Raw genomic sequence first — 14,892 nt, 5'->3', positions numbered from 1 at the left:
GAGCGGTATTGACCCGCAGTGTTTCAACAGTACAGATCTTTTTTTTTTAGGATACAATTAAAAAGTTGTGATCATGTCGGAGTCGCGGGGAGCTGAGAGGAAACAGCAGATCTGAGGGTATACAGACACGAGCTGGGGAAGCACAATGAGTCCATTAGCAGAAACCTTAAAGCACCGACATACACTGAGTGGGTCAGTTGGTCACTGGTGTGACACTGAGCTGGAACAACAACACAACCCACAGGACGGTCTCAGCGCTTTACTATCAATTATAATTAGTCCCGTCTCACAGGATTCATCTGATTGTACAGAATAATCTTTTTTCTCCCGAGCTACTGGGAGCTCTGTTACATGGCATCCTAATAGACGGACCGTGATGCATACGCACTGTGAGTAGTTCAGCCTCAGTGGTCTGTGATGGCATTAAACACTGGATTATCTCCAAAAATCCTGCAGCTCCAGATAACAGTGTACTAAACCAGCAGAGCAAAGACAGCCCTGGCAACGGCACCAGTACGTCGACAGTTAACTCAAACTGGTGACAGAAGCATAACCATATGTTCACATTCACATATCAACCTTTAAATATGGATGTAGATGCATTCCGAGCAAACACCTTTAACCTTTAGTCCCAGAACTCAACCAATCAGGTTTGATTCAGATCCCAAAACGTTTCCAATACAGAGATTAAAAAATTGAAATAATAAGCAAAGTCATTATCAAATGCTTACAACATAAAGATGTAATTGAGGCTTGATCATTTACAGTTTAAGCAAAAAACGTTCTTACATATAAGTATAAATACACAGAAAACAGGAATAGAAACAAATATATAGAATTTGAATTAACTCTGACACCGATATATATCGATCAGGTTCTAAATAAAACTTACTACTGTACGTCCACAGTTTCCTGTAAAGTATTTATAAAGTGAAGTCACAACTTTCCGGGAAGCGAGTGAAACAGCTTTAGTTACTGAGGTTAGAAAGTAAAATGATGGGAAGCAAACCAAGGCAATGATATTACAAGCTACACATAAGATACATACTTATATCTATGTCAGTCAAACCCCCCGATGGACGTGAAACAAGCTAATGGAAGCGAAGCTAAAGGTCACGCAGATCGCTGCGGCCTTCAGAGCAAACTGTCATTTCATGCAGAGCAGCTCGGCTGAAGCTCTGCCCGCCGAGCTGCACGCTCACGCTGTGGCAGCAGCCGAGCCAGCGAGGCGGCAGTTAGCCCCGCTGGAGCCTTTGAGTTGGTGAGTGTTGACTGGACGGATCAATAGCGACCACCGTCTTCTCTCGGGCTGCCCGGGATTAGAACGTGTTTCCAGAGCTGCAGAGAGGAGCAGCAGCAGCCGTCCTGACATCCAGCGCTGCAGAGCGCTGCCTTCCAACCGGACTCATCTCTGGAAGCTAGAAAGATGTCAGCCCGTATGCTGTAATCCATCTTTAATGGAATAGATAAACACGCAGGCGTTGGTGGGCAGGAGAGAGCGGCTCCAACCATCATTAGCGCGTGTTTGTGTTGCTACACGTGTGCATATTCTGCATATCACACACATTTGTGGGTTCTCTGAGATCAGGCAGATGGCTTTGAATAATAAAACCTTCAACACGTCCTCGTGCTGGGTTTAGAAATCAGGTCTGTGTCGTACACGCTGCGAAAGACACACAACACGCTGCGGCAGACACACAACACGCTGCAGAAGACACACAATGTGTTGCAGCAGACACACAACATGCTGCGGTAGACACACAACATGCTGCAGATCCTCAGGCTTCTCGCACCACGTAAAAACATTTTCATCAAAAATCTGAGCCTTTTCTTCTCAGGGTCATAAATCTGGCAAAACTGGAACACAAAGACAATAACATGTGGCACAGCTGGATTCAACTCACTCTCTGCATGGGTGGTGGATAAATGTCCAAATACATTTAGAGGCAATCGTATAACTTCAGTTATTCTCTAAACACTGAGGATTTAGGAAATATCACATCTTATCCATCCATCCATCCGACAAACAACCAGTCACATTCTCACCTAGGATCAATTTGGAGTCTTCAATGAACCAAACCTCAATCTGCATGTGTTTGGACTGGGAGGAAGCTGGAGAACCCACAGAAAACCCACTGGGAACCTTCTTGCTGCAGTGCCACCCACTACGCCACTGTGCCGCACATTTATTCCATTTACATTCATTTGAATCAGAAGTAAAAAATGCACTGGATGTAATCAAGTTTAAAATGTAACATTAACCGTCTTAACAAAGTGGAAACAGAGCAAAACTCAATCGAAGGCTCGAGATCTGGACTTCATCGAGTAAAAACACATAATCCAGAAACAGGAAAATTCTTCCTCCTGTTTTAAGCTGAGAAGAAATATGAATATAACCTCTCACAACAGATAATACAACTCATTCCCTCAAGGAGAGGGAGAGAGTCCTCTTGGCGCCACAAGGTGACAGAGCGAGAGAAACCAGGCACAGATAAGACTCCGCTGAAATCCTCTGGTAAATAAGTAAGTAAATAATCTCATATTCAATCATTCAGCCACATATTAAAACTTTCACGGGGGAAACAATAATCACGTTTCACGACAGCTTGGAGACAAAGCCAGGGACGATCCTCTGTGTATAAAACACACAACGGAAGGGATTCGTCTGCTCTGTGGAACATCTATTAGGAAATCAGTGACGCCCTGTTCAGCTTTGTTTAGAACTCAAACAAAACCACGTCTGCCCCTCGGAGCCATGTTCTCCTAAACACATTAACGTCGGAGGTGAGGGTGAAGCCATGTCAAATATCCCCACACTGTGCAGCAGGATTCCAGCTAATCCACTTACAATAGAAGTTTGAGCTGCCTTGAGGAGCACCCCGCCCCCTGCCCCAAACGTGGATAATGCCGCCGTAACAAATAAAGCAGCGGTTGCACAATTTAAAAAAAGTTGATCTGACAACGGCGTTTTGCAGGCTCCCGCTCACATGGTGTGGGACGGCAGTGGATTGGAGTGGAGCTCTGGGTAAACCTCTTTACCATGCAGATCAAACACAGCCGAACACGCAGCTCTCAGCGCGTTCAGTGTGTTCAGCGCGGACGTGGCTCCGGCCCAAAGACAACCGAGCGTCGAGCAAATCCTCCGATCCGCCGACTGCCACTCCCCGAGCCTCTTTATCAAATACGGGCCATTAGCGCTATCACGCGTCCTCCGAGTCTGAGCGACCGAGGGGCTTCACTCTGCCACGTCCAGAACCCGGAAGAGGACAGAATCCCCGTCGCATTATATGTCTTCAAACTCAGATTGTACGTTTTCCAGGAAACATGAAGACCTCGTCCCAAATACAGACTTTTTCTTTTGTTCATGATACTTTTTCTGCACTTTTTAATTCCATTCAAAGGAAACTGAACCAATTTAGAAATACTGACCTGGACGACAAAGAACCTTTCTGACACAGTATCTCCATTTATGACGCGTTTGTCCACATTTCCTTATTGTCGTCTCTTCTCTTCTCTAATTTTCCAACAACAACACAGCTCTTGAGTGTGAATCTTCTCAGCGTCTGTCTCTTAACCTTACATGTATATATCTGCAGAGACTTAACCTATGTGGCTTGAGCCATCAAGGGAACAAGACCTGGAACTTCACATCACAGCATCATACATCAAGCTCATAGCTGCATTATCATATATAGACATTGCAGAGAAATGAGAGAAATGACAGATAGGAGTTAGAAAAACAGTTTTAAAACCTTAAAATGTCCATCAACGCCGTCAAATATCATTAATGGACAAAATATACAAATGGTAATATCATTATTTGCTCTTTCCTCATAACTCACGAATCCTCCTGCTTCGTGAAACCACTCACAACCACGAACAAAGTTTCCCAGCTAACAACATTGCATCAGAACGAATCGTATTCCCCTCACAGTCCGTCGTCCTCCTTCCTCCAGGCCTCCCTCTGCGTTAAGTCCCAACGAGCAGTGAATTAACGCGTACACGCTGCCACCCCGTCCTGCTCTTAACATCCCGAGCTAATAAACATAATGAGTCAGTCACACGAGCCTCGTCTCAGCCCGAGCGTCGGTCCTACCTTCGCAGTAAGTGGAGTCCCCGTGGATCGAGGCATAGCCGCTCTTGCATTCACACTCTGCTTTGGTATTCCGGTTTTTGCACTCGGAGTTTTCTCCACAAATGAGTCCCTCTGCGCAGAAGTCATAACCTGAAAGAGAGGGACGAAGGAAAGGCTTGATTTACTTTGGTCTTAAAATGTGCTCACGCCGACGGCAGAGAGATATTCTGTTCACACACACACAAGCAAAGACGTAACTGTAGATAAAAAGCAAACAAATGCACAAATGAGGAACTTTGTTTCTGACAAGGCGTCTGATTTACAATGTTTACGACGTGGTGCAGTGATAAAGTCTTGTTTTCCATGAAACCTTGCACACACACATAAAAGAATAAAAAAAAATACAACGTCACAACAGAGTGACAGTCAGTGTGTGTACTCCTGCACGCGTGTGTACATTGTGCTGTCACGATTTTGATAAGTTGTCTTTTATAAGATTCTACTTCGACAACAGCAGATTTATTTTTGGATTCTGTTCCAGAGAAACATTTCCTTGAGAATCAGATGCATTTTTTTTCAGGCTCGCTGCCAGGACTCAAACTGTGTCCGACTGGCGCAGCACCAGTGCACCGCCCGTGTGCCGCCGCGCACGTGCACAGAAACGTGACACCACGGACACAGAAGAGCTGAGAATCATGTGGTGGAAGGAGACAGACAGAGATGATTGTCTCCAGTAGGTGCAGGCTGATGCCGCCCATCATGTCCTGTAATGAGTGACAGACCGGCGGCACATAAAAGCCCTGAGAGACGGGGGGGAGCCTGGGGAGCCATTACTGTGGAAAGAGCTGTGTCGGCATTATTCTTCCCCACACGCCACAGAGAGGGGTGTTAATGTCAAAGGACGGAGAGAACACAGGTGAGTGCGTGTGTGCGTGTGGAGAGTGGAGTCCTGCTCCAAAAACCCTGAGAGCACATAAACACTGGATCCATAACTCCGCTGGTGGGTTCAGGTTTTCACCTCAGCAAGTTCGTTTGGTGGTCGGCTCGTATTCGGTGTTTATTCGTGAGCGAGACAACACAGAATACACAGAAGGATGCAGGTAACTCATACATAGAGATTCAGTGTGGTGACTGCTGGTACAACAGATGAGCAGATACATAGGGATCGAGTTGACGGAGCTCTCATCCACGGTGGGCGTCCGAACTGCGTCACGATGTTCTCCAGGCAGGAGGTGCCCTAACCCCATCCTCACATCAGCAAGGCACACGGAGACTCTACCTGCTTCTCTGCACTTTTCAATTTTAAAGAAAACCCTATTTCAGCTGCTCTTTGTGAGTTGATGTAAATGTAATTCATTGTGTAACGTGAGGATATAATGTCGTTTCATCTCGATCAAAGGCCCTGGAATCGTATTCAAATCGAATTGAAGACAGATTTTGTGGATTTACAACACTTATAGATTTTGGTGCAGATTTAGATCAGGCGGCAGATCCAGGAAATGTTTTTGCTTGATGCAACTTGATGTAACTTGTTCCAGGAAGGAACTAATTCAATGTTGGCGTTGACGAAGGGGGGCGGATCCAGGACTTTTTTGTTCACTTAACTTTACTAGATAGAATATATATATTTATTTTTCAAAAAATGTTCACCTATTTCCTATGGATGGATTGTTGATCTTGAAGAAAAAATCATATTTTGGGGGTTAAAATCTTTTCCTTGCCGGAGATATGAGCTCTGCTGAGTTGTACCAAGGTTTAATTCGGGGAAAATCCATCCCAGTAAAAACAGGTGTACGAACCCTCTGACAACCGACAGTTGTATGATTACCAATTTAACAGAGCGTGACTTTGTGGACTTAATACTGAGGCTGGAATAAATTTCAGAGCAAAGGCAAAGCCCTGAGTCACAAAGTGGAGAAGAGGTCTGGAGATGATTTGGAAATAATGAGCAGCTCTGAGTTTTCAGCGCCTCAGGGTGTGAGAGTGTAGGAAAGAGAGAGGAAGAGGAAGAGGAAGAGGAAGAGGAGGAACTGGGACTCTAATCTTTAATTGTTGGTTCTTACAGACTAAACTCTCCTCTCTCTCTCTGCACCTCTATCGTGCCTCTTCCTTTTTTAAATCTTCCTTAATTCGTATCAGCTTCTCTCTCTCTTCCTTTTCCTTCTCCTCGGGTAGTTTCTCTCTTCATCCGACTCCTGACTGTTCTCTCAACACATCAACTTTTATCCTCTCATGTGCTTTAAACGCACTCCCTTCCCTCCGTTCTTTTCAACAGAGCAGCTCTAAGACTGTATATCCTCTTTCCTTCTCCTCTCCTTGCTTCAAACTCCTCTTCTCTCTCATCTTCCCTTTCCCCCCTCCCCATCTTTAAAAAGGTATTTTTCCTTTTTCTGTTTTTCCCATCCCCACATTTTTGGTCTTCCGGTGAATCCGGGCCCTGCTGCTTATCTTACCTAAACGAGACTGCAGTGTCCTCTGCTCAGAATCTGCCCTGGGTTCCTCTCATAATGGCTCCATGGCTGACAGCCTCCTACAGTTTGTTTATTCAGTGTATTTACTGAATTACCGGTGGCTATTTACCCTGTAGTACCTCCCTGCCAAAGCAGCGGGACTCAGGCAAATTGGCGTAGCAGGTGCCTTACAGCAGACAGACCAATCTGCTCTGGTAGGTACTCCAGCCAAGAACCATTCATACTGGGTTTGAAAAGGGAGAGAAACATATTTATTGCAGAGGCACAGCCTGAATCAGCATCCGGAAGACTGGCTGTGTTTGCTCCTTGCAGCGGCGGGGGTTCTGTGCACGCACGCACGTCCAGCGACAGAGTGATTCATGCAACTGTGGAGAGTAAATCACGGAGGGAGACGTACCTCTGCACACGTTGCAGCACCGGCCGTCTGGGAGGATCTGCTCGCCGGTCGTGCAGTTGAGCTCCGGACAACTTTCTGAGACTTTAATCATCAGGCCGTTCTGGAGGGACACAGGCAGAATATTGATATTTATGGGTAATTTTCAAACCATTTATTTGTGATTGTCTAAGTTGGGGACGTGCACGGACACAAATCCCTTTGCACCATTTCACCTTGTGAACCATGAAAATACGTTTAATGAAACTTAAATACATTTTTTCATGGAGACCAGCAAAAGCATTTATCTGTTCATTCACTGCAATTTCTGCACATTGAACTTTAGAAGGTGGGTTGAAGCTTTGCAATATTTTCAACAACTGAACTTTCGAAAGCAAGGCTAATAACCAATTGGAGAATGATAAACCAGCGCTAAAGTAATATTTAACTGAAGTAAAACGGTCTATAGAAGTAATATTCTACCACAAAAATGAACCCAAACAAATATTTCAAGGTAAATAAATAAGCCATTATGAACAAAAGGTATATGTATATTTATTTTTTGCCAAACTGATGTTTTAATTGGTGCACATTTTCCAAAGTGGCACCACCAAGTGTCATTTAACACATATTGTGTTGGAGCTGTTGTTCTAACTGGAGGATTTTGACCAGTCACCATGATGGGAAATGAAACACAGCTTATCTTCATATACTAAACATATTGTAACTATGAAGAACAGGTTGAAAAGTTCCCGTTTGATGGGTTGAATTCAACTTTAGACATATTGACATCAGTGGCTACAGCGAATCAGTCGATCGTTATTTGAACGTCTTAAATTGGATTCAGAAATTGTTTTAAATATTAAACTCTCCTGTTTTGCAGCTCTGCAAATGATTCCAAACGTAACCCTGCTTTTATTTTTTTATACTTTTAGGTTTATCAAATATTTTCAACTCGCTCTTAATCTCACACAAAGGCCTGTGGCTACGTTTTTTCCCAGTTTGAACCTGATGACTTCAGCATCACAAGGTGAGCTTGACACTGCTCTTGGAACGTATGAGACCACACACACACAGACAGTTAAAAGGATGTCAAAAAAAAAAATATCCTGAATATTTCGGGTCTGAATCCGGCTGCCATGACAACGGAGGAGGTGGAAAGTAAAGGCTGTCCGCGCGCCTCACATTCATGAGCTGTGAATACAGAGTGAGCAGCAGACACGTGCACCAAAGGAAACACAGGCAGATAAAACATGGTGACATCTTCCCCCTGGGATTTAAAAACAAATAGACACAACACGTCCTAATGAAGAACCAATTCAAATCCCTAACACTCCTTATTCATTCGTAAATAAACACATAACATTAACTCTTACCCTATAACACTGTCCCACATGGTTATTTTATATGCTTACACCATTTGTTGCTATAAGGAAGTGACAGTTGTTTTAAGTGGTTCTTTCCTCGAGTGTTTTAAAGGAAAGTTCGAGTTTGAGACAAAGGCTGAAAAGATCAGCTTCTTCTTCCTCTTGCTGAATTAATGGACAGAATGAGGAAAGTGACGTGTTTCCTGAACCTAAGTTTTCTTTAGGTAATACAAAATATGCAAATTGTTTACAAAAAGATCAGACTGCATAGCTCTCACTGTTTTCCAACACTTGAGATTTTCTTTGAAAGTCTTTTAAACCTTTAAAAAGCAAAACACATCACAAATAACAGACAAAGTTATATTAAGGGACGGAAATGTCCATAATACCTCTGCACCTGTTCTTCTGTTGTTCTGGTCTTCAGCAGTGTTTTCCATTAATGATCTAGACTGTAGCAAACGGCCATATCCTAATTTGTCCTCCCCCAGTTTCATAATGAACCAATTCATTGTTTAGGCTTCTTATTAGAACATGATACCGCCATTGATTGAATTAATTATGTGGGAAACTCTGTAGGGTATCAGATAATGTACACATCCGTGATATTTTCTTTCCAGCTGATGTTTGTAAGTTCTATGACGAGGTGAAAGGCGAAGCTGCGCCTGTTCCTGAGGACGGTGAGAGCAGCAGCGACGAGGCGGTGGTGAGAATGGAAGGCAGGAATAATGAGCACCGGGAAGACGAGTGCCAGTGAGAGCGACGGCACCGAGGAGCCGGGGCATGAGGAGAATGAGGAGCCGGGGCCAAGCAGTGAGGGAAGAACAGAGGGGGAGAGAGAGTCACCCCCACATCCACAGATCAGGGAGGACAGCAGTGCTCCGCTCACCCTGAGAACCGCTGGTGTAGAAATGACCAAACACCAGCGAGGTGCAGGAAGTGTGATGAAGCCCTGAGCTCCACGGCAAAGTAAGAGCTGCCTGGTTGAGCTTCATGAGTGACAGGCGGATGTGTCAGGAGTTGGTAGAGACCAAAACATCCTTTACGGGAGAGTGACTGTAAATGGCTGCCCCCTACAGGTTAATCTACTTTACTAATTGCCATTAACAACACTGGTTCCTGTGCAGCAGGTTTACAAGTGTGCTGCAGGTCACGTGACACGAATTAACCAAGTGGCTCCACCTCGGGGGGGTTTCATCACGGTATCCTTAACGCTTTCTCTTAGAAATGATGATCAAAATAAGTCAGAGCCTTTAAAACTAAATAAGAATTTCACAGTCGAGAGTTTTACCTGACAGGGAGAAAACTATTTGTTGTGTAAATGATCTCGCCTTTGGTGGCATTTATTTTTAAGGTGCCACGTTTTATTTGTCCACAGAGGGAACTAAAAGCAAAACATTGCAAATGAGTTAACTTGGTGAATACATTTTTTGGGGAAAATGTAAATTATAATTAAAAGCATATTAGATATGTGGCCTAAAAGATGCAAAACTTACTAATACACCTTGTTTAAATGGTTTTAGTCGTGGACCAGGATGATTTTAATAATTTCACACATTTTCTCTCTCTCTCTCTCTCTCTCTCTCTCTCTCTCTCTCTCTCTCTCTCTCTCTCTCTCTCTCTCTCTCTCTCTCTCTCTCAATGCATATATTATTCGCTGCTCTTCTCACTTCCTACCTCCCTCCACTGTTGGGGCGAGGGGACGGAGCAAAGGTCGGAACAGCGACCACCAATCAACCGCCCCCCAAAAAAATACACACAGCCGTGTTCACTGTACTAACATGTTGACGTATCCCGCCCGAGATTTAAGGACCCCGGAATATAGGAGACTCTGAAAGTATCAAAATAAAACATTTTCCAAAAATAATTTGTCCACAAATCTGTCATTTAGCAGCCTTCACATCCAGGAGTAGAGGATGCCTTGAATTGAGTAAAGCTCCCAGACAACATAATGATGGTTCAGGGTCTCCGAGGGCTAATAACGAGCGGAGGAATCCACAGTGCGGCTCTTTGTGAGCAATTACACGCACAAACCACCAGTGTTTTTTCCTCAAAAGATGTTTTTTTTCTCTTTAAAGATAAATGGCCCCTGAGCAGAGGAAGCTCACCTCTGTTCTACGCTGAACTGGAATAATGGCTTTAATTAGAATCCATGTAGTGATGAAGCCCCAATTTAAATCAGGCCTTTGTGTTGCTGTGTTCATAAGTTATTCTAATTACCTGGATATCGCACCATTACAGGGGAGAGAAAAAGGCGGATTGAACAGACTGGGACAGGGAGGAGAAACTAATAAGGGGATGCTGGCTAATTGAATAACACACAGAGCAGTAGTCCACCGCACACATCCTTACTGGTGATCGGATTGCGAAGCGGAGGCTGGAGGAACAAATGCTCGATGTATAAAGAGTTACCTTGCATTCCCTGCAGCTCCGGGATAAAAAGCGCCGGCCTTCAGAGAACGTCTGGCCCATGTAGGTGCACTTCGCTGTGGAAAAACAAACCAACTGCTTCAATATCAACCCATTAAGGCGAGCACAGTAACCATGAAACACCAGAAACAGAATAGTTCCTTGGCCGGTAATATAAGCTCCTGCAGGACTTTCAACAATAGTGAGTAATGCTTTTTAAAAAAAGTTTCAGCCTGAAGTTCTGCAGAGCTAATTCCATTAGAAACAAACTTGTTCTTGGCTAGTGTGCATAAGTGGAGAGGAACTGTATCAGCGCATTAACAATACAACAGAGGAGACCCTTCTGCATATTCCTCCGGCGATAAAGCAGAAATAGAAAATGAAGCATATGATATGACGTCCTGCTTTTCTCCTCTCTGGAGGGCAAGACCACGGATCGCTCAGTCGCAGCTCTGGAGCGCTGCTCCCTCGTTCGTCTGTGCCAGAGCTCTGATGTGCGCAGGGGAGGAAGAGGAGGAAGACAGAGTGAGCGCGGGGATGGAGGGAGGCAGAGGAGGGCTGGAATTATTCAAAGATGGACTACACCTCTGGGATTTAGTGTTTTTTTGCAGTGTAGCCAGAGAGAGAGACACAGTTGTTCGCGGGTCTGCGAGCAGTTACCAGACCCGTGTGCTTTTATACGAGAAATGGTGCTTCCATTTCAGCTTCCATGGAAATCAGGCGACTGTGATCTGTGCTGCTGCAGAAGGTTCACTCCGGTTTCATTGCACCAGCAGAACAACAGCTCGCCAAACAAAAGCCGTATCAACAGTGGCTGTGGTTTTAATCGCACGTTCAAAAGCAAACAGGCTGCTGTTGTATTCAGGTACTGACAGTATTGGTAATTTGCTCAAATGTGGAAAAACAACACCTTCTCCTCCTGTTTGGAGAACTGGTTGGAGGAGGTGACATGTTGGCGTCGCGTCTTTGAAGAATTCACATGTAACAATTGGCGACGACGCAGATTTGGCTCCGACCTGGAGTTTTCGTCTGTGAGTGGAAAAATGAGCTGAACATCCCGTAGTGTGAACTAGGCTTTTCTCTCACTCGGCAAAAAACAGGAAGTGGCACGACACAGTTGACGCTCAAGTTACGTCTCCACTCTCGGGTGTTTCCAGGCTAGCAGTGTGATAACGAGCTAAAATGGCGGAGAAACAGCGTTGGGGGAAGGAGCGGCGTCTCCATTGGCCAACAGACGGGAATTGGAGCGAAACAGGAAGTGCAAACTGGGCAAAGAAGGACGTGGAAGAGAGGCTTCACGTCCGCAAATGTAATGTGACTGCTGCTTTCAAGGAGAAGAAGGAACAGAAAGTGAAATGTGGCAGATACACCGTTTTAAAATGTGCCGTAACCTTTGAAGTAATGGAGCTTCAGCTTCACTCAGACTTAAAGAAGAGACTGTTCTTCATGGATTTTTATAATCTGTCGCCAGCGCATTCTAATGCTGACCCTTAAACTGCATGATGAGGTTCAAAAATCAATTTCCAGCAGATTTCTTTTAGAACATTTCAATGAGCATTGCTGGAAATAATGAAAATTATGCAAGATTACTCCCACACATAGTAAGATTTTATCCTGCATGTTATCTACTGCTCTTCTGTGTTTGGTTTCGGAACGACTGAAAGAAAATCCCCCTCCAAACTCTTGATCTCCTCGCGCTCGATGCTGCTTCTACTGCTTCACCATTCAGTGAGAAAAATCATGTGCTTCCCCTTTTGTTTTGCGAACACGTGCTGCAGATACTTACGTCTGCACTTCTTGCAGCAGGTCCCGTCTACATGCACAGGCAGCGAGTCCTCCGAGCAGTTTGCCGGAGGACAGAAAATCCTGCGACACTCCACTACGCCGTTCTGAAAGAAAAAAACACACATTTTCTTTACTTCCTTTTTTTTGCCCACAGAAAACATGCAAGTATCAGAAGGAGAAATCCATCACTCAGCGTGCGCGTACACCTTTTGCCTGTGGCACTACTAAAAGATTCACACTGAACATGTCTCCCGCTTGCCTCTATGTCTCAATTTACATTTTCACAAGCAGTCATTCAATTTTAAACCTTGATGTGGAAGCAAACTCCCTCTCCCCCGCCCAACAGTAAACCTGAGTGTGCGACGTTCAGTGCAGTTTTACAGTGCAGCCCGACGACGCTCCGGCAGAGTTAGCACCGCGCAAACCAACCCAGACCCGTTCAGAACACCGCCTTCAGGACTGCAATCTAAAAAAAACTGAAAGCTATATCATAAAAAAAAAAAGAAAAATCATAATGTGATACAGCCCAGATAACAGATTCATCATCCAGCGCTGGATGGCTGATACTGAAATTGAGCAGCCGGCTGATAGCAGGTAGTTACTCGGGCCCTGAAGGACTGCCTTCATTTCTGAAGCTGATATCTCTCCCTCTCTCTCCCTCTCTCTCCCTCTCTCATTTCGTGACTCATCGCAAATGGTTCCCCCAGGAAGCCGCAGTTATCAGTTAATGGTGTGTCCACGGGAGGAAATCAGACCAAATAAACTTCACCCTGTGCTTGATGTGCAACGATGCGGCAAGTCCATTTCCCAAGGCCCCGGGATGGCCTGATTCAACACATTCTGGGATGTGGCTCCTATGTATGAGCACGGGCAGAGACGCTTATTAGGGGGCGGGGGGGGGGCGACACTTATTAGGGGGCGGGCCAGGGGGCAGAGGGGAGATGATGCAGGGGCTGGGAAACTGGTAAATGTGATGGGAAGTGGAGTTAAGTGTTGAGAGAGGAGAGGAGGGTTGTGGTGACTTTCCATTAAAGAGGAAATTCCGTTCTGTGATTCAGATTTTCTGGCTGTGGAATTTATTTGATAAAAAACGAAAAAATAAATTGTCATTTTGTCTTTCTGGTGTCGATTCCTTTGATTTCCATGGTCACTGCACAAATTTCATCTTTTTTGTCTTTAATTGATTCTCACTCTTTATTTTATTTTTTAATGGTTGAAATATCTTGATGGGATTAATAAATATCTTTTGTTCCCAAACTTCAGTGAAGAGTTGATATAGATAGATAATAAAGATAAATGTACTTTATTGATTCCACTTCAAACTCCATCTGATCTTCCTCTACCTTCTGTTTTAAATGGAAACTACAACAAGAGAAGAAGACGCTGTCAGACGTTGTGGATTAAGACGATTTTAACAATCTTGATGGAGCTTAAATAAAAAGGGGACTTAATTAAGGGATTAATAAACAAAGCTTTAGATTGCTTCCTCTGTAGACACACACCTCCGCCGGTTTAGGAAACAGCTTTAGACTAATCTCGCATTTGTTTGAAGAAAATAAAACATTCAGCCACAGCCAGTGGTCGGAGGTATTGTGTTTTTTCGGTTGTTTTGTCCGTCCAATTCTCGTGAAAACGATATCTCAAGAACGCCTCCAGTGAATTTCTTCAAATATCTGAGCAAATGTCCACTTGGACGCGTGGAGGAACTGATCAAGGTCGCTGTGACCTTACCAAATCTCAAAAAAATTCTTTCAAATTTGACGCAACTTTAGACTCATGGATGAACAGATTTGATTATTGTGGTCGAAGGACAAAGTTCAAGGTCACAGTGGCCTCACGTGATATCTCAAGTATGCATTTGGGTATTTTCTTGCGGAGGCACACAACAACAGTGCGATGGTTCTGGTGTATCGTGTGAGAGTTGAAAGCCGGGGGCCTCATCGTCGTCGTCGTGTGGTGTTTTGAAAGTTGAGGGTGACACTGACCTTACATGCACAGTTCCTGCAGTTCTCCGGCTCCACCCACAGCTCCTTGTCCCGGTACACCAGGCTGTTGGCGCTGCAGGTCCTCTCGCAGTGACAGCCCTCCAGCTGGGTCAGCCTGGACTCGGCGTAGTTCAGCTGAGGACGAGCACAGAATCATCGCCAGTGTCAAATCATGAAGTGTAAACGAGCGTGCAGGTTAACCCCTCAGCCCACCACCCCCCCCACCCCCCCACCCTCTGGCGTTCCCCTGCTCGGTTTTCACAGAGAACTGCTCCGCTGGGAGCCGCTCGTTAGAACAGCCCACAGAATAATGAGTGATCATCATTCAGCTCAGGCTCCTCACCTCAGGCTATAATCTACTGAGAGATGACAGACAGGACTGACAGCCCCCGTCCTGCCCCGCCCCTCTTCCACACTGATACGTCCTCCT

The 14,892-nt window shown here is 44.9% G+C and overlaps 1 protein-coding gene across 1 annotated transcript in view; it reads right to left on the bottom strand.

Annotated features, from left to right (window-relative positions):
• The window catches only part of LOC118114081 (protein kinase C-binding protein NELL1), a 206,494-nt gene that overhangs the window by 117,216 nt on the left and 74,386 nt on the right, over positions 1 to 14,892 (bottom strand). The window contains exons 8-12 of the mRNA XM_035164316.2: positions 14,463 to 14,597; positions 12,479 to 12,581; positions 10,696 to 10,769; positions 6,944 to 7,043; positions 4,097 to 4,225 (exon numbers count right to left, since the gene is read on the bottom strand). Coding sequence (XP_035020207.1) covers positions 4,097 to 4,225; positions 6,944 to 7,043; positions 10,696 to 10,769; positions 12,479 to 12,581; positions 14,463 to 14,597 — 541 coding nt within the window. The remainder of the gene's footprint in view (positions 1 to 4,096; positions 4,226 to 6,943; positions 7,044 to 10,695; positions 10,770 to 12,478; positions 12,582 to 14,462; positions 14,598 to 14,892) is intronic.

Source organism: Hippoglossus stenolepis, chromosome 1 (genome assembly GCF_022539355.2).
Source record: "Hippoglossus stenolepis isolate QCI-W04-F060 chromosome 1, HSTE1.2, whole genome shotgun sequence".
Lineage (NCBI taxonomy): Eukaryota > Metazoa > Chordata > Actinopteri > Pleuronectiformes > Pleuronectidae > Hippoglossus > Hippoglossus stenolepis.
This window is presented reverse-complemented; position numbering and strand designations above follow the sequence as displayed.